General features: G+C 37.7%; 1 protein-coding gene across 1 annotated transcript; it reads right to left on the bottom strand.

The window, feature by feature from the left end:
- Positions 1–140: 140 nt before the first annotated feature.
- Positions 141–19,191, bottom strand: acap1 (ArfGAP with coiled-coil, ankyrin repeat and PH domains 1). Its single transcript, XM_033983352.2, has 23 exons — positions 18,765–19,191; positions 15,085–15,142; positions 12,894–13,013; positions 11,619–11,672; positions 11,370–11,428; positions 11,088–11,271; positions 10,073–10,117; positions 9,898–9,993; positions 6,832–6,906; positions 6,641–6,753; positions 6,490–6,541; positions 5,870–5,970; positions 5,425–5,536; positions 3,904–4,118; positions 3,765–3,834; positions 3,559–3,653; positions 2,568–2,764; positions 2,366–2,413; positions 2,092–2,267; positions 1,898–2,007; positions 1,445–1,555; positions 1,299–1,360; positions 141–508 (listed from the first exon to the last, which is right to left on the bottom strand). The coding sequence occupies exons 1-23, from the start codon at positions 18,815–18,817 to the stop codon at positions 411–413; spliced, it is 2,304 nt and encodes a 767-aa protein (XP_033839243.1). The 5' UTR covers positions 18,818–19,191; the 3' UTR covers positions 141–410.
- Between the last annotated feature and the right edge of the window lie 949 nt (positions 19,192–20,140).

Consider the following 20,140-nt stretch of genomic DNA (forward strand, 5'->3'; position numbering starts at 1 on the left):
ATTATTAAAAATATTTAATTTGAGTGTTGTGTGTTGTTGCCAGTGGGAAAAGATGGGGATATCGGAAACCTGTGTTGTTTGTTTTAAAAACAATATTAGGCTGCCCTCTACAGGTCACTTTTTATGAATTAAAACACTACAATCTTTGCGATGTTTATTTGAACAGCAGAAAACAAATCACAAAATTTTAAATGCATCGAAATATATGTATAAAACTTTTACAGAGTAAAAACAATAGTTTTACAATTTTAAAGCGGATACAAAGTCATACCATTGCTCTTGACACAGAATACAGTGTTTCCACTGGGAAACAATAGTTCTGCCCTGTGTCCACACAAAGAGTCCACTGTCCACACAGGTCAGCACCAGCTGAGCCGTGAGTGAGCCGTGAGTGAGTCTCAGAATGTGCGCTAGAATCTCGGGTCTGCGCTGCGTCTCTTGAGCTTCTCTGGGTTGTTTGATGCCATGTGTGAGAAATCCCTGAAGATGTCCTGGTATGTATCATCTCCTGTAAAAAATCAGCCATTAGTTATAACTAAGTTTTTCATTGCAGTGAATTTAAAATCACTTTGAAGACGTGATGTTTTCTAAGCACAGAGGAGTTGCAGCCCTGAAGCAAAAAGCATGCATTTGAGAGGCTCATGGACATTACCTCGTAATGGCAGTAGGTGGCAGTACAGAGGCATTTGAGGCCGTTTGGACATCTCAGGCAGAGGGCACAAAGACACAATGATAACAGAACATACACTGACCAGCAGTGGAGACTTGTTTAAGCACACAAAAAGCAACATTTCCATTATTTCACGAGGACATGGAAAGCCAGAGAAATCACAGAAATTTGACTTTGCATAATGAAAAAACACCAAATTTACATTAAAACACAGACCCAGTGAGCCTTAAGCTTCAGGGCTACAGCACATAGCTCAGATAAACACAATACATCAGTTATCAGTGTAATACTTTTGTAACTTCACAGAATAGGAGTACAAATTGTCCTTGAGAACCAACTCCATTTGTTAGCTTACACTGCTGGACTGACTAGACTGACACCAATCACAAAATGGAAGAGTAAAAAAATCTCTCCATCAGGCTGGTTTTGTGGATATAAAGTGCAGCTTTTTATTCAAAGTGCAAGAGGTCTTGTGTAGTAGTGCTGTAATAATCTTAGTCATTTTGTCCCCCAAGAGCCCACCCACTTATATGGTTTTTAAAAGCTTGGAGACTCTTCCTTGTATTTCCAAGTCCACCTCCTCCTGACCCACTAAGGACCCCCCCTGATCCTGTCCCTGTAGATTGACCTGTGTGTCCGAATGCTTCGTCCATTTCACGCATCTCCTTGTTCATTTTGGCAATCCGCAGCCTGAAAAACAAGTCAATAGTGAGAAATGGTGCTCTTAGTAGTTGTTGGTAAGACCTTAGGATCTTATTGTTGAAATGTACTTACAAGGTGACAATGTCAGCATTGGCATTGTCCACGGCTATGGTTATGGGGTCTTTCTGGTTCTTGTCTTTTGCATTGTAGTCTGCACCACGTTTCAAGAAGAGACAAACCAACCTGAGGATAAAACCGTCACTCATATTATTTCTACTTTGATGAGATTCAAGCACAACAAAAGCTGAAGGTATCCAATATAAATACTAACGCACAAAAGTCAATATAAAGCTGCAACACAACAAGCTATAAATAACCCCTTTGGTCCTTCATTTGCTTCAAAGTTTACAGTAATTTACATGACTGCAGATGCCACAGCCCACACATTTTATGTTCTTATTTATATTCTGTTTACAATTCTATTAGCCCTCGGTTATGAAGAATTATTTTCATGTAAATAAATGTTGCCAAGGCCTAGCCATGCTTAGGACCGGTGTAGAACCTTATTAACTGTGTGTTAGTTACCCTGTGTGTCCTAAGATTGTAGCATGATGCAATGGCCCTCTTGCATTGCTGTCTGCATGGTTCACATTGGCTCCATTTTGTAGTAGGAACTCACAAGCTGCTAATGCATTCTAAGCAAACAAGAAAAAAAATTAAAAGGAAGAAATATAATATCCTCACAACTGCCAGTAATTCACAGAGTTAATTCCCCTTACAGCAGAGACAGCCTGTATGAGAGGCGTGCTGCTCTCCTCTGCAGTATTGACCCAGTTGACATCAGCTCCATGGGCCAAAGCGTCGGCCATGACGGGGAAGTTCTGCAACGCCGCGGCTCTGTACAACAGTGCCCCAGGATGAAGAACGCTCAGATCCTCTTCCTCCTCCTCCGCATCTGCACAGAAATAATACTTGATGGGTCTCATTTCATATAAATTGTGTGTTTTGGAATGGTGCTAATGAGAAGCATGTTGATTTGGCTTTTTGTCTTACCTTTGTGAAAGACTTCGTTGTTCTTTTGGAAATCACTAGGGTTTAGTCCTGAGCATAATAAGAAGCAGTTAGTGTGTCGTGTGAGGAAAGTTACTGGTCTGTCCACAAATATTAATACTGGAGGAACCCCTTAGGCTTATCAGCTTGTTTGTGGTATATACTTTTTCCATTTGACTCTTGATTCCACGTGTGTCCTGTTTACCTGTGACCCGGGGCAGGGTGGCTCTGTGGTTGGGCTTTGGTTTGATTGGGGGTTTTGGTCCGGTCCGGTCTGCAGTGGTGGTCCGGTTTCTCCTGGCACTGGAGCGTCTTAAGGGGGCATTCCTTCCCGTCTCCGGCAGCTTGTGTATGAATTTCTTCTCTACGTATTTGGACTTGATCCAGGACTCTTTGTCTCCTCTGAGGGACCACAGGAAAGCAAAACATATATTCGTGTATAGTAGAGCAAAATCTTTTATGCATAGTTAGTAAGTAAGTAAGTAAGTAAGTAAGTAAGTAAGTAAGTAAGTAAGTAAGTAAGTAAGTAAGTAAGTAAGTAAGTAAGTAAGCAAATAAGTTAGTCAGTTAGTCAGTTAGTCAGTTAGTTAGTTTAATCTACTAATAGGTAGGTGTCTAATCTACTAATAGAAAAGTGTTGGTTTTAGAGATATGGTCAATTTGATTGCCAAGTAGATTGTCTTGTGAAGAAACCTACAATAAAGTCAAAAATTGTGCAATAGCTTAGCATTTTAGCACATTTCTAATGGGTTACAAAATATGGTTTGATTATTGTTATTGGGAAATTGAGGAAATATAGAGACGTTCATACCCATTTAAAAAATGTACTTTAAGAGTAAAAAAAGTATTTCACAAGAGTGTTATGAATTTGTTTTAAAAAGTGATACGGATTTGGGTCAAAAATATCAATCACTTTCTTAATTTTTCTTATGAATTTTGTGTATTTATTTTTGTTGCTCAAAGCCAAACTCGAACTTGAAAATTTAGTCAGGATATTACTACGAAGTAAAAGTAAAAAAGTATGTAAAATGCACTTAAGTAAAATGCAGACGCCTAAAAAGTTTACATAAGTACAGTACTTTACTACTTGTACTTCGTTACCTTCCACCACTGTCTTAAACAAGATTAAACTGCTGCCTTCTGTATGATGCATCAATTGCTGTTTGCTTGATGAGTTAATAGTGATATATTTGTACCTCGGGCTTGAAGATTGGGGTTTCTTGATTGTAATTTCATCAATCCGTGCTTCATAGATCCGGTTGATTACTGAGTTACCTAACTCACACATCAGCTAAACAGGGGGAAAAGCAGAATATTAGATTACATCTTTGAAACACCATTTATTTTCACCCTAATACAAATAAATAGACCAACTGTGTGATATACAGATAAAAGCAATAACCTTGATCAGCTCAGGTTCCCAAGAGTCAAGTGTGAGAGAACGCACTTTTGAAAAATGCACACCGAGGCTCCTATAAAAACAAAATCATGAGCCACTGGACCCAAGAGCATCTGTTGGAGTATTTATGAATGTGTTCTACCTGTGTATTCCTGAGCACACGATACACAGTGTGATGCCCAAGTTAATGGAGGCCCACTCGGGACCGGCCTCTCCACAGTCACAGCACTGCCTGTTCCCTGGGATGGCTTGCACCTCCTGCAGAGCCTTACAGCTACTGTCCTCCTGCTCCGAGCCACCACAGCTACCTCGGTCACTTCCCATATTGCTCATCGACATCGAGCTACAACGCTGCCTCTGTGTACAAAGAAAAAAAAACAAACAAACAAAAAAACACATTTCAGATACAGTGAAGGAACTGGAACATATTATCAGTTATACTCTATACTATAATAATAACTGTCATAGCCTGATAACAGTCAGAAGTCAGTCCGAAAATGAGTGTTCTATATTTGTTCAAATTATCAAGATGTATCAAAACACTACTGTCTTTATGTTATTAATTTTATATCTTTAAGTTGTAAAAATAATTTACTTTTTGTCAGTCATTTGCCTCAGAAGTTAAACAAAGAGAAAGAATATACTAGCCGCGAAAGTAAGAAAAGACGATTGAGGGAAATGCAGAAAAGTGCAAAGGAAAGAGAGAATAAGAGAAAAAGAGGTCAAAAAATGCTGCTTAACTCCCACTGGTGATGTACAGGTGAACACGGTAAATATGATTTTTATTCTGTGTTTGTTTTAAAAATATTTTATATATCAGAGCTAAGCAAATTTTCCTCTATCTGTCTTGAAGATGTGAAAGAATAAATACTGACACGAATAAACATCAGTATGGAGCGTGAAGTCCTTTTTTATGAAGAAAACCAGGATAACTATAATACATATGAGGCAGGACTCACATTAAAACAAATTTGGTCTATGGTCATAAAAGAGTCAAACTTTATTTATATTTATGTGGCTCAGAGAATAGACTTTAAAGCAGCTCTGCCTGTGTACAAATCTCTCCATGGACCAGCACCAAAGAACATCTCTCACATGTTAGTGCCATATTAAACATTTCACACTCTGAGGACTTCAGGGACCTGCCTCCTGCTGGTGCCCAGAGTCAGGACTAAACATGGGGAACCGGTGTTTCAGTTTTATGCAGCTAGAACCTGGAACAGTCGTCCTGAAGATGTGAGACAGGACTCTACTTTGACAATGTTTATATGCATATGACTGAAAGGGTCTTATTCTGCACTCTTCTCTTTTAATGTAAATTTTATGATGATTATTTATGTTTTGATTTGTTGTAATGTGATTTTAATGTCTCTCTTATTCTGTAAAGCACTTGGAATTACTTTGTGTGTGAATTGTGCTATAAACCTGCCTGCCTTGCCTTTATATTTTCCAAATTCCAAGTAATGAATATCACTATTTTAATGCATTGCAAATTACCCTAACACATCATCACACTATGTACTTTAATTCCAGTTAAATATTGACAAACCGAACTGGCCTATGTGCTGAAAGTGAGTCATGTGTGTGTTTTGTTAATGATAATAATGAAACATACTGGGTAATTTGTGTACACTGTGTAAGTAGTTTATAAACTCGTGCTCACTGGACTGTGCGTGTCCTCTCGTCTCTCCTGAAATGCCGAGGCGATGCTGTTCTGGACGGCACTGATCCAGGCCTGCTGCTGCCGCTCCGAGTCCGCCTGTAACAAACAACTCCTAGAAAATAAAATATGGGCCCTTTAATTAAATGGTAAGTATTAGGACTTAGATAATTATTAAGTACTGACACTCACTAAGCCTGAATCATTCTTAATAAACTATTTGTTGATTAATCTTTTGGTAAAGTTATTAGAGTGGTACCAAGTAATGCAATAAAATGTGAATAAAAATGTATGTTTTGAACAAGTAGTAAAAGTATTTAGTTTTAGTAATAGGCCATATTACTAAGAAAACACTTACCTAGACAGACAGTGCTAATTTATGAACAAGGCAGGTCTGATTATAGCCCCTGCACAATGTTTTGCACAAATGTATTTAACTTAAACATACTTAGACGGAGAAACCACTTCAAAGCAGAATCGTCTCTCATTTTCGGCGCTGTGTTTGACTGTACAAAGTCTCAAGTCTTCAACCACAACTGTAGGCTGCTCCTGAGAAGTATATGCATGTTAGAGTTTCAAATTATTAAACAAACCTATGTGTACTTTATCTCTGTGCATAGACCTGTCATGATAACAAATTCTGAATAGCGATATACTGCTGAAGTAAATACAGATGATAAACGATAATATTGAACCCCCCCCCCCAAAAAAAAAAAAATCTCAATGTCCAATATTGTTGAAAAACATGAGCCGAAATAACTAAATAGCAGAATGCAACTGTTAAGTAAAAATGAGGTTATTTATTCAATGTTAAAAATATCCCACTACTGCAAAGAAGAAGTACCCACGATAAATATTGACCTTCAAAAATGTTGTTCCATCTGTCATGTACTGAACATCGATATAGTATTTAATGTGACAGTCCTGGCTGTACATTTACTCCAATGTGCTCTTATGCATTTGATATGAAATGCATTTAACTATTTTGAATTGGTCTATTCTTGGTTTAAGATGGACTATAGGGAGAGTAGAAGCAATAGTGGAAATATAGATAAAATATAGGAATACCTTGAATTTCTTCTGATACACCAGCTGATTCTTTTGAATAGAAAACCAGCGTCTAAAGTTCAACACAAAAAGAGTTAATCTTTAGCGCTGTGTTCTCGTTTTTACAACAAATTTAGCAGCTGCACGTGGAGCTTATCTAGGCCAGCTCTACCTGCTCCATGTCTTAAAGGCGTTACTGGCTCTCTTATAAAGGTAGCCCTCCATTGCAATCCCATTGGCTGCATCTGCATTGAAGTCCATTATGGAGTCATCATAGGACACATCCTGGAAACAATTTAAATAAAAGGATTAAATGTTTACCATTAAAGAGATAATTGTGAAGTTATGCACTGGGCAAATCACCTTTTTCTTGATTGCTGCATGCCTTTGTTCCATGTCCCTCTTTTCTCTGGCAGAATTTAGGACAAACTGTGTGTACTGCGCAAGAAGCAAAATGAATAATTAGTGATTTTTACATGCAAATCCTCTTTATAATGCAATAGATGGTTATCATAATTTACACTGGTGAATAATAATAAAACAATATCAAGGATTTATACAGGGCATTTTAAGATACACAAATCTACTTTCACTGGATTATTCATACACAAATCATTGGTGACACTTTAAAGGTCCTATATTACACAAAATGAGCAACCCTTTACTGTCTGTCTAAAAATAAACAGAGCATTTTGAGCATCTTCAAAGCTCAAAACGTTCCACCTTGTGATGTCATGAAGTGGTACTTTTCAAGTTAACAACTACCTTTTACCTTTAGTTCAGTAGAGTTTGGCAATTCCAGGGCTGAAATTATCCAAATGATTCTAGTGAAGGTGCATAGAGTTTAAAAACACAATGGAGCACTTCCTGTATTACCACATGACATCACAAGGTGGAACAGAGTGTTTTCAGTTTAGAAGAAGAACTCAGCCTAAATATGCAGGTTTGGGTGTGAATGAAACAAAACACAAGTCCAGGTATGTTTATGATGAGGAAACAACACCATGGATCAGAATATAGCAAAATATTGACCTTTTAAGCTTCATTTATAGCAACAGCTGCCTTGGGGCTGAGTGGCAGAAACATGGATGTCAATCTGGACCAATCTACTACCACCAACAGTCACACACTTATGCATTTGCTCAGGGATGGTGCTATGATATCTTGTTGAGTGACACATGAATTGGCAAGAACAGAGTGACTACTTCATTAACATAGCTTTGTATCAGACTTATGAAATAGTTGAGTTTTAAAAAGCAATTATCATGACAAGGAAGAAGGCCCTCTGCCCTTAGCTGTACTGACACTATCTGGCAAAAAGCTAATTAATAAAAGAAAAAAGGGGTAGAAGGAGAGAGAGAGAAGGCGAAAAGGGAGTGAAATGCATTAAAAAAAAAAATTGGAACCTCACTCACTTTTTCACTTCTTTCCTGCTACTTTCTTTTTTTTGTTGTATTACCTACCTATCCATGCACACACACGTACACACACGCACCCATATAAGAATAACAGATGCCATTTTTATTGTCTCGTCACCCCCTTTGAACCTTGATGTATGCACTCCCTATTCTCTTGAAGGTCCCGTATTAAGCAAAGTTGACTCCATGTTATAATGTTGTTGTTGTTATTAGCCTGTCTACATCTCAAAAGCTCAAAATGCTATTGTCCACCTTGTGATGTCATGAAGTGGTAGTTTTCAAGTTAACAGTTCCCTTTAAAAATCCATACACCTTCACTAGAATAACTTCAGCCCTGGAATTGCCAAACTCAAAATGTAAAGAAGAAAGAGAGGAGCACTTCCTGTATTACCACATGACATCAACAGAGTGTTTTCTGTTTGAGAGAAGAACTTAAACATGTGAATGAAACAAAACACAAGTCTGGGTATATTTTTGATGAGGAAACAACATTATATCATTGATCAGAAAATAGTGCAATACGGGCGCTTTAAAGTCAAAATGTCTAATGTCTTTTAGTGTTTGTACTGCCTCACAAAGTCACAATAAATGTATTTGTTCATTGTTTTGACTTTTTCCCCAATAACTGTCAGCTAAATCACATTATTCAGCAGGTTTGGAGTCAGTTATGGCCCTCATGATGAACTTCTCAGGAAACAGGACTAGGAAGTTTTAAAACTACATTGACTTCCTGCCCATATTTAGACAGTGCTCAGCTCATCATGTAGCAGCTCTTATTATTAATATTTACAGGACACAACCGTTGGCCCGCTGCATGCCCACAAACAACACATCTTGCTTACATACACAGTTACTGAAGAGTGCAGGCACACACCCATTGACACACTAATGCTGTCAGCCATGCGAAATATTTCCTGTTGTTGCGAGCGTTTTCCTCTCACTATGACAGCGTGATGTCATCTGCTCTTCTGCCAGCAAGAAATACCAAGACTCTGGCACAACACAGCACCTATTATACCTGATCTGTCCATTGTAAAAACTCGCTCCACCTTGTTTTCAGCAGTGCAGTTTAAATCTACTTATGTGTTGCTGTTTGATTGAGTGTTGTGTAATTGTCCAGAGAGGTGTACAATAACAAACAAATGCCTGTAGCAATCATTGTAATAGGCCTTCATATACCAAAGATATTTAGCTCTTATTATTAGCATGTATCAATTAAATTCTTGGATTAAAATGCTAATGCTATTTTTAGTTGTTCTTGGCTTTCACCCCACTAATCATTTAGCATAAACAGTAGTACTTTGCACATTAATGTAGCCAGAGTGGGGAAGTAACTGAATACATTAAAAAAAAAGTATGCATTATGTATTCAAAATGCCAATATTGAGTAAGTGTATTCCAGTGCAGTTACTCTTTCACTTGGTGGTACTCAGAATACAGGTACTTTTGTAAAATCAAAGGAATACATAGGGGTATTTGAAAGTACTGCTCTTGTGGTGTGATTTTTTTCTCTAATCTGTGATAAAAATTGCATAATAAACATGGCAACAAACATAAAATTGTTTTTAATTCTGTGCAGTTGTGGAATGTAACGATGTAGTGTAACTAAGTATACATTTTAGGTATCTGTACTTTACTTAAGCAGATTTTAAACTGAATACTCTACAGCTCTACGTGAAGGTATTCCAAGTATTCAGAAAACAGTACTATGATGAGACCATGTAATGGAATACATTACAAAACACATTTTTATTTTTTAGTATTCAGTATTCTGTAACCAAATACATTTTTAAAGTATACTTCCCATCACTGAATGTGGCATATGTTTTACTCTAGGTGCCCTCCCTAATGCAACCCACTCTTTATCTAGGTAAAATTGCATGCCCTTTTTCATATGTACCTAGCTAAAAAAAAAAAAAAAAAAATACAGCATTTTCATCACATTGCAGTACAAATTCTTCACCCCTGCTGCTAAAAGATTTGACATGGCAGTGTGACAAATGAGCGTTACCTCGTCACTGAGTTTCTGTCGATAATCATCCAAATCAGAAAGAGACTGGTGGCCATACTGGAAGAACTGGGCCTGCGCATCCATTAAAGACAATATCTAACAAAAACACACACAAAATATAATGCAATTTGAATGGAAACATGCAGTGCTTTGTGCTTTGCCAATGTGAACTCACTGCCATCAGGATTTCAGTCTTCCTCTTGGCCTCAATGACATTGATCTGTAATAGAAATAAAACATAGTTACAGAAAGTGGACAGTGAGGCATTCAAGAGCCACAACCACAGAATTCAAGGCAGGCCCTGAGGCAAAGCTGTTATCATTGAAAAAACCACAAGCTATAAATAATCGCCAGTCGCCAGCAATGGTCTCAACACTGCCATGTGATTTGGAAAAACTAGAATTTCAACTCTCTTTGTACATTTCCTAGGTGATATTTGAATTCATTCTTTGTATTATTGTGGAAGTTATTGGCAGTATAATTAGTTACTATTAGTCATGAAAAGGAGGAGTGTTTGTAATGAAGTCAGTGTTTTGTATTAATAGAGGAGGCTATGGTTGTTCCCCATAGTCTAAATTTAAAAGTAGCTACATGGAAAAAAAAATATATAATTATACTGCACAATTTATATTAGATACAATTATTTAAATTTAAATGATTTCTGCTGCCGTAGTCTCCCTGGAATCTATGAGAAGAAGTAATTAAATATATAGTAACAGTAATAAGTACCGGTAATGTGCTTTAGAGGCTTGTCAAAGCTTGTCAAAGCATTACACTGTAGCCACAGCTGTTCATGGGTAAACTGGGTTGCCAATCTCTGCCATCGGCCTACCCAACCATCACTTACACATCACTTTCATACTAGCCAAGATGGATGAAGCACACAAGCAAGCAGGACTCAATCCTTTGACCTTTTCGGTTGGGGGACCACTGCTCTAACCACTGAGCCACTGTCACCCAATTTAGTAGTAGCAACTATTTCAGAAGCCCTCTCATGCTTTTTTCTGGGAACACTGTCATAACATGTTAAAAAGCTCTAAAAGTTTTACAGAAGCATAGTAGTCATACAACCTTATATGGATTATTATATAGACTGCTGCATTTGGCAACTACTATGTACTGCTTCTCAAAAAATAAACATAAAAATAAACTAAGCCATTAATTTTTTGTAGACTGTATTTTTCCTTCACCTCCAGGACATAATCCAGTGCCTCAGACCGAAACATCCGGCGAGCGTTAAGTAAAGCGTTGCTCGCCTCCTCCACTTCGTGCGCCTTCCCTCGGGGGGCCTGGGCATTCTTCGCTAGTGCCCCCTCCAGGCATTCGCTGCTGCGTTCAAACTCTTTACGCACATCTTTGAAATGCCGTACATCTCTAGAAAACAAAAAGATGAAAAAAAAATGTATTCAAAAACTAATTTCGTGATAAAAAAATGCACAATCCGAATAAAAATACAATGAGGCAACACTAACTCTTTTACAAAAGTGTGTAGCTTGGATTTGACCGACTTCTGTGTAGTATCAATCACTTCCTAAAACAGACAAAGAAATATAGATAGTTATAGGAAGAACAGTTAAAAAACGCCTAGTGCTTAATGTCATGAGGAAGCCTTGTTTGATCATATTATCACACTGCTGAGGATAAGCAATTTGACCGCCACACTGGAAAGGTATAAGGACTCAAGAGGTCAAGATAAAACTGGTAAACAGAAAATCTCTCACCCCGTAGGCATCTACAATGTCAGACAGTCTCCTGGAGAAGGTGTCCAGACACTCCTGGAAGAAAGAAATGATGATTGGACCAAAAGGTAGATGGCTATAACACATAATTAGGACTTGAAAAATACCAGTCCTATTTATTTTTATGAACTAGGTATTATAATTTATATGAAGTCACACAAAAAACATGTCGTAGCGAGGCACTGATCTGGGGGTCATAAGACGGCATTTTTAAATTATGTATTCATTCTGTTTTTTTTAAATTGAAAACTGAAAACCATTTTTGTAAGATTATAGGGCCCATCCTACACTATTTTCTATCTATGTTATAACGTTGTTTCCTCATTACAAGCAGACCTGGAGTTGTGTTTTGTTTCATTCACACATGTTCAACACACAAACTCTATACACCTTGAATCATTTGGACCATTTCATGACATCACAAGGTGGAACAGAGCATTTTGAGCTTTGGAGATGTAGACCGACTAATGATAAAGGGTGACTCAAACATGTGTGAATGAAACAAAACACAACTCCAGGTATGATTTTGAGAAGGTAACAAAATTCTAACATGGCTTGAAGCTCACACACAAGAGTGAATTTTGCGTAATATAGGACCTTTAAGTGAAACCTGATTTTAAATATTTTGCAGCTTAATATTATTACAGACGTCATTTTGATTTCACTGAAGATATGAGATTGCTTGCATGGATATTTTTGGCGTTCCAGACAGAAACGTTTGGGAACCCCTGATACAGCCTACCCCTAACAATCCAACTCATTGCCTTGTGGCGCTTATACTACTGTAATGATCTGATATTTTGTGTTTACCTCAGAGTTGATACTTTTGTTGTTTTGGTTACTGTTATTGTGTTGTTGTAATGTAACTGCAAACTGCTTTTGTGTGTGGCACGTGGTTGCTATGCCGACAAGTCAATGTGAGGCTCTATTTGTGAGTTACTGGTCTGTTTTTTTTTGGAGACTGGCACTACGAATTGAGATTGCTGTTGTTTTGCTGTTGTTTTGGCGAGGGTCTACAGTAGCCCTTGTGTTCAGAAAATACACCAGAACGCTACAGTATATTACCCAAAAATTGCATGTATAACTTCTTATCATCGAGCTTGTGTAATAATTCTTGCCCTGAGTCTGAATGGATCTGATCCCAAACAGAAATAGCCGCCTGATTGTCTTGTTATGGGAATATCTTGGTAATGATGACAGAAAGCTGCGTTACAGATAAGGTATAAATAGCTACTAGCAGATATGTGGTGCCCCGACCTCCATGAGACTGTCCTGAGAGCAGTGGTGGCCCAGCTCACGCAGTCCATTGATGAAGCTCTTGCTGGTCTGACAGTAGACCTTCCCCGCCTCCAGCATGGCATGGCACTGCTTTACCAACTGCACGGCACGTAATGAAAAACATATGATTTAGCACACAAGTGAACAATAAACCAGTGTTCAATGCAAGAGAAAGAAAAAGAAGAAAAACACTTTTTTTTGGTTGGAAATAAATAATGGAGTTAACAATCACAACTACTTGGTACTAGTGTTGTAATAATACTAAAATTTCAAACGTGATTTTCATGCTGAGGAATTCACTCAGTACTCAATATCGATTCCAATAGTGCAATGAAGATAAAAAATTCTCTTTTTTAGTAATAGAAAGCAATTTTCATGTGCAAAATAACAGTACTTTTTCATCTTAGCATGAGGTCTTATTTGTTCTGATAAAGCTCAACATCATACTAAAACTGTTCAGAAAAGCTCAAATTTTGACCTGTTTATGTGACTTTTTGCAGTACTGATACTAGTTTTTAAGTATCGATTAGTATCTGATTTTCGATACTTTTGATCTTACTTGGTAGAGTACACAAACCTTTGAATTTTAGCTAAATCTGATAATAATCTGATATAGAGCGCACATGTGACCGCAGCCACTGATCTGTGCATCTGATTTTGACATTATGGAAAGAACCTTGTACGCCAACTCTAAACTGTGGAAGAAGAGAATGACTGGGAATGCAGCATGCAGGAAGATGCTGGTGAGGTCAAATGGGAAAAAATGAAGTGGTGACCAAACAATGGGAATGTTTTTGTATTATTTTAATTATTTTAGGGATGCACCGATACTTAAGCATGTCAACACTAGAAAACTGGCTGGATCAGGTATCGGTCCCATGATATCGGTTAATTCTCCTGGTTCAGTCTTTAATTGGATGTAATAAGACTATTTACAGGCTGATTTTGGCTTAGAACATCTCATAATGTTTAGCCTTGTATTCATACAAAGCTGTTCTGTAATTATTTGAAGGATGAATGAACAGTTACATAACATAATTGGATCTCTTGTGTAATAAGTTAACAGTGTTTTAAAGAAATAAGAGCCAATTACTGTCTCTACACTGGTATCAGTTAATATCAGCAGATACTTAAAGTCCAAGTGTTGATATCGGTATCGGAACTGAAAAAGCTGGATCAGTGCATTCCTACTATTTTTGTTCTGTTTTGTAATTTACAACATAAATACAAATTTTAATTACTAAAGAAATCATCACCAAGGATGAGTCATAACATGAATATGAACAAGTATTTTTTTCCAGAGAAGTGTCCTGATCTCTAAATCCGCATTCTGTCAAAGGGTGTGGGAGGTCAAACACTTGACTTAAATAAAGATATGTGGGTTTAAGCCTGTGTCTTTTCATCAAACAAAATGCTCTAATGGCAGAAGATCTATGTAACATGAGACTATTTACTAAAAGGTTTCATGCCAGAAAAACATATTTTGTTGTGTAATGAGAAAGTGTATTCATGAGCATTCTACATTATGACTCTAATGTATCTTATATAATATTGGTGTGAGTAAAATTCTTTCCTTCTCTTGTTCAGTGAGTCATGCCAGAGGGAATCAATGGGTAGATGCATTTGGAAAATGAAATTTGGCCCCAGGCCCAAAACCCAGTTCATCCAGTTCTGAAAAAAGTTACTCTCACTGCTATAGCCAATATCATTAACACAAGTTCAATTGTGAACAATTTGCTTATTCACTCAATTTAAGGAAGAGAAACGTGATTTGAATATTGTAGCCAGCAATATGCTGGAGCAGTTCTTGGTGGCATTACAATATCAGTCTTTGTGATGGGGAAGCAGCACCTGCAGCTACTTCCTGCTCACAGTCAGGTGAATTTTTTTTTGCACTCATGCACACACACACCCCCACAAACAAACACACACCCACACACACGCACCCACACACCCACAGACACCCCCCACACACACACACACTGTCCCTAAGAGCTGTAGGCTGGGGCTAGAAATTGTTTTTTTGTGTGTTTATGTGTGTGTGCGTGTTTGTGTGTTTATGTGTGCATGTTTTTGTTAAAGTGTGCGTGTGTGCGCGCATGGGTGTGTGTGTGTGAGTGCGCGCACGTGTGCGTGCATATGTGTCTGTGTGTGGGGGTAGCAGACTCACCTTGTCTAAGCGAGTTTCCAGTTCACTCACGTCATTTTGGACCACTTCAATTTCAGCTCTGAAAGGATACACCCATAAGTGCATAAGTTATTATAGATTTATTTACTCAAAATTTCAAGTCAAATGTTTTATTGTATGTGCATTTCCCTGCTATAGTTTACAGAATAAAACACTTTAATTTAGTGTAGTTTCGAGTTGGCACAGTTATTTCTATTATTTTTCCTTTATGGGAATTCACACTGCATTTCACAATGCTACTGGGACAACCTTGGTTGTCGGTTATCGAGTTTTGGAGCTTTCTACCATGTTATAACTTTGTTGCCTCATGAAAAACATGCCTGAAGAGGTTTTAGATGTCATTCATGCATGTTTGAGTATGGGCCCTATTCAAATCCTCTTTATTATTAGCTGTATGATTCTGTGCAATGCTCACCCCATGCTCCCACAAGGCAATTCTCCGTAATTTAATATGGTGTTTTCGGCAAATATAGCATTTTTAAAACAATAAAAGGTAACATGGTGATCTAAATATGTTAGGTGTTAGAAGTTAATATCCCATAGAAGTAAAATACCCCCTCTTTAGATCCAGGCATGTGGCAGACAGCTGGACCAATGAGATCAATGGTGTAATAAATGCTCACGCTTACGGGCCACAAAAAACACAGGTCTGTACTAGGAGACTGCCTATTGTAGGGCTGAATGATTTGGGAAAATGATTGCAATTTTTCTGACAAGCATGGCGATTGTGGCTCGATTTACAATTTCTGTTTTAATACTAGGATTTTATCCAAAGTTCGCATTATAAACATGTCCAAGAGAACTGACAAAAAAGACTGAAATATGAACTGACAAACTAATGCTGGAATCATATTTCAGAACAAGTCTGTACACATCTAAACTACAGAGTTAGCAGTTTTACACAGCATAAGACAAAATATTTTCTTGTTTGTGGAGGAAACATTGGTACTTCAAAAACTGCAGCCTTTGCGTTCTGCTAATTTTGTCGGTTCAAACTGCGATTTCGATTGCGATTAATCTTGCAGCCCTAGCCTACTGTGTACCTTTTAGGTTGATGGGTCCTGACATGAAAAGAACATGCAAACTCCTCAATGCAAAGCTTCACCAACCCAGAGAATCAAACACAGGACCTTCTTGCTCTGAGGTGAGAATAAAGCAAACAACCACTGTGCTACCATGCTGGCTTGAGATCCCTGTGGCATGGTTTTGCATACACTGACAATGTAAACATGACGGTTGAATTGTCAAAAAAATATTCATGCAAGAGCAAAAAATAGCTCAATTATCTGAAATGTATTTGCAGCTATATAAGCTCATTAATCAATACTTCAATATTTTCACTGCGTAAAAAACTAGCCAAAAAAGACCCTTCCCCATAGATGCAAATATTATTATTAAAGTAAGTTTTTGTGCCAGTTGGCTACATCTCTTCACCAGTTAATTTAATATAATTACAGTGTAGCTGCAGCTAGAGTCTCAAAACTTAAACCTGCAAACGTAGACACTCTTGCCTATGTACTTTTGAGTGTTGAAACAGACTTGTGATCTGCTGCAAGTAAGAGACGTTTATCACAAGTTGATGTCCATTTCTGTTGTGTTTGATTTTGGCGTGAGCATGTTTTTTTTTCTCTCTCACTCTCATCTTGTAGAAGCAACAGTTTGAGTGTGTGGTTTTCCGCTGCCTTCCACCAACAGTACAGAGAGACAAGGAGGGGGACAGAGGCCAGAACAAGGGGCCCACTCAGACAGTAACTGCATGAGATGTTTAGGGGTCACGTCCTTATGTAATGCAACAAGAATAGCAAACAAACACACCAAAATTAAAACTGTAACACATACACTGTCATTCACGTGCTCTTGTAACTGTGGAAAAAAGAGTTTCCGAATGATAAACACTTTGTACCGTTGCAATCAACAATGTATAACAAAATATTATATCATTTGAATGGGAAAAGCCCTCAAAATCTTGCATATAACAAAAAGCTTAAGCTCAAGAATAATTTGAATAAAGTTTGATTATAAAACTAGCATAACTGTAAGCTGTCTCACTGCAGATTGTAAATGTAGCACGCACTTAAGCTGGGTCGCGGTTTCCCCACAGAAAAAATGACTTCCTGTCTCCTCTGCTGATCACCTCAACATATCTCGCCTCACTTCCTGTTCCCCGTATCCTAGCAACAGGAGGCAGCAATCTTGTCCCAAACTGTCAGAGGAGGTTTATCTATTTATGTGTGGGCTTTTTGATAGATCCAGATCCTTCCTAACTGCCTTCGTCCTTCCTTGTTCGGTGCTTGCTGACAGGAGACATCATCACTACAGCTGCAACTACTCACACTTTCCACCTACTTCACAGACCCAAAAAGTATGCTATTTGCTCCTTCGGGTGAAAATATGCCAGTTCAGCCAGAGCAGACAGAGGCCACGGCATGCGGACCGCCGGCACACCCTGACAAACCTAAAACTCTCTCTTAAATTGAAGTCCTCTTGCAAAACCATTGTAAGGACACTTCCCTTTTGATTACAACAGATGCTGAATATAGGGATACAAAACTTAAGGCCATTACACAAGAAGCTGGAGTTAAAGGATTTTAGTAATAATAATACATAACTAGGCCTGTCACGTTAATTATTATATCGACTTATCGTTCAAAATATGAAAACTGGAACAATATGATTTGGGGCTCAGTATTTATCATGTTTACAATAGTGGTGAGATTTTTTATATTTTAGTAGATTTCAGTTTTAGAAGGCTGATTAAGTAACTGAAAAGTAACTTCTATGACCTATTATTGCATCATTTTGTTATTTATTTGTTGCAGCTAATGTCTTTTAATGATACTGTCCATAAAAGAATGGTTCACTGGGATTATCCTGCTTTTGATTTATTATGTCAGTGTCAAAAAGTAGTTTCAGTATTATAGTTTATTGTTGTATTTCAATTTGAGTTATCATCAAAATGTGAAATGAATCAATAAGAAGTCAATTTATTTAGAATTTAGTGATTGTTTTTGTCAGATAGGAGCATTTGTTTACCTGATTTACATGGTTTATTTCCTGTAACCTTCCTCTCAGAAACAAATCGCAAAGCTTAAAACTGAAGACAAAATGACCCTTTATGAAAGAAGGAAGACAATTTATTACTTACTAGCCTATATTATGTTCAAATTTTGACTTGCCAGCCTCGTAGTGTACTGTGATTTTTCTATAGGCATTCGGCACTGGAAACTTTAAATTGTCTATCAGCATTTATCCAGGCTTTGGACAGCCACAAACACTGCACTTGGTTGTGACTATGGCTAAATATTTCAAGATACACACATTATTATGTAGTGAGGTCATATTATTTTGTATTTGAATGTAATTAACAGTAATACAGCCTATAGGCCATGGCATAGAAGATAATAATCAGCTTAGTGTGAGTGTTAGAGTGTGAGACTGTTTATAAAGGTCAACGTTTTTTGGTATGACATCAGCACTTATATGTCAACAAAAGTGATTAAAGATAAAACCTTTTTCATTACATAATAAGACAAGTGGTAATGCCTAAAGTCAACTGTATTTCACAAGCTTGGAATGACCATAAACAGTATTCAACATAGTCTGACTCTTCTTTATGAAAAATAATAGATGTTTTGTGTTGTGATCAAAGCAGGTGGACTTACCTGAAGCGAGGGGAATCTTTCAAGCACTCCTCAAAGTCCAGCTTCACAGTCATCCTTTGGCTCTTCTGGTATCAAACTATTCTTGAAACTATCACGAAGTTGTTTTTTTTAGCTGTTTTAACACCTCAAAACGGCATTTAAGTAATTTTACGCACGAAGCCCATACTTAAAATTCCTATGGTCGTAGAATTGCGTGCGCCTTCATCTACGGTCATCCAAATCCAAACACATTTAGTTCGTATCAAGCCTCACCTGCCGCGTTATCATCATTATTAACCTTCGCACAAAATGAAAAGAACCTTCCACGTGTTTAAAAGTTATAATGTCCGTAGGGATAAAGGTGTTGATCCAAAACTGAAAGCGCGCTTGGTTCCCGGGATGTTTCCTCGCAGGGTGCCGACTGAAGCGTATCTGTCCTCTGTCTCACATGCAAAAAAGAAGGACCAACCCCCTAAAGTTGCATCTCTATTTCCGGGTTGTTCACTCGTGGTACATTGTGGTTGGAAAGCACTTTTTAACGTAGGGCATTTTCTCAGAATTAAAGCTGCGTCTGCGCCATACCTTCCTTATTAAATTAATGCAATGATATCTGTAGATTTTTCTGTTGAAGTGTTAAAAAAAATCACTCTGAAATGACAACCTCATGGTGATAACTGATTTAACGTAAGTTTCAGTCAATGCAAAAACTGGGTGTGTATTCTCGTCTGGCAACCTTGCCCCGCTCTGTTGTTAGTGAGGTGTAAAAAACACAAGGGCCTGTGTGTAAAACAACCCTCATCGCCATTTACAGGCCTCAAAAGACAAAACAAAGCTCTTTCAGGGCATTGGGCAACTTTAAATGAGAGATCTGCACTTTGTCATCATCACACAGATACTCGCAGGCTTGTGGTTCAGGGCTCAGTCGACATGTGTAATTACTGTGGCTCAAATGGCCTGGGAGGGAGGCTACTGCATGTACTAGAGAGAAGGCAATAGTCAGAACTCAGAATAAAAAAAAAAAAAAAAAAAAAACTGGAAAAAAAATCTCTTAATAGTTAAATATATATATGTATACTGATCAGTCAGGTCCTGCAATAATGTCAATTAAACATATTAACCAGCAGCCTCTTAATATTAAAAAGTGATAAAATGCAAAGTAGAAAATTAAATTACAGAAACCACACTACACAGTTAAAAAGACATAATAAAGCTTATAGAGCAAACACATTTTGTGAGGTCAATCTGCCGCCTCCTAGTGGTCATACAGTGACATGGCATGTTCTTTATCTTTAAATCCGTCAATATAATCTCCTTGTTTTCGTGACACATTATAGTAGACTTGAATCAACACACTACCATATAGAATTCCGCAGCTGACCTCAACCCAACTCTTACCA

This window comes from Periophthalmus magnuspinnatus, chromosome 18 (genome assembly GCF_009829125.3).
Source record: "Periophthalmus magnuspinnatus isolate fPerMag1 chromosome 18, fPerMag1.2.pri, whole genome shotgun sequence".
NCBI lineage: Eukaryota > Metazoa > Chordata > Actinopteri > Gobiiformes > Gobiidae > Periophthalmus > Periophthalmus magnuspinnatus.

Excerpts from the sequence above, each read along its gene's own strand:
- acap1 (XM_033983352.2), bottom strand. The coding sequence starts at position 18,817 with ATGACTGTGAAGCTGGACTTTGAGGAGTGCTTGAAAGATTCCCCTCGC. Across the intron at positions 2,414-2,567 it reads CACCCTGCCCCGGGTCACAG|GACTAAACCCTAGTGATTTC; the intron begins GTAAACAGGACA and ends TATTATGCTCAG. Across the intron at positions 1,556-1,897 it reads ACAATCTTAGGACACACAGG|GTTGGTTTGTCTCTTCTTGA; the intron begins GTAACTAACACA and ends TTTTATCCTCAG.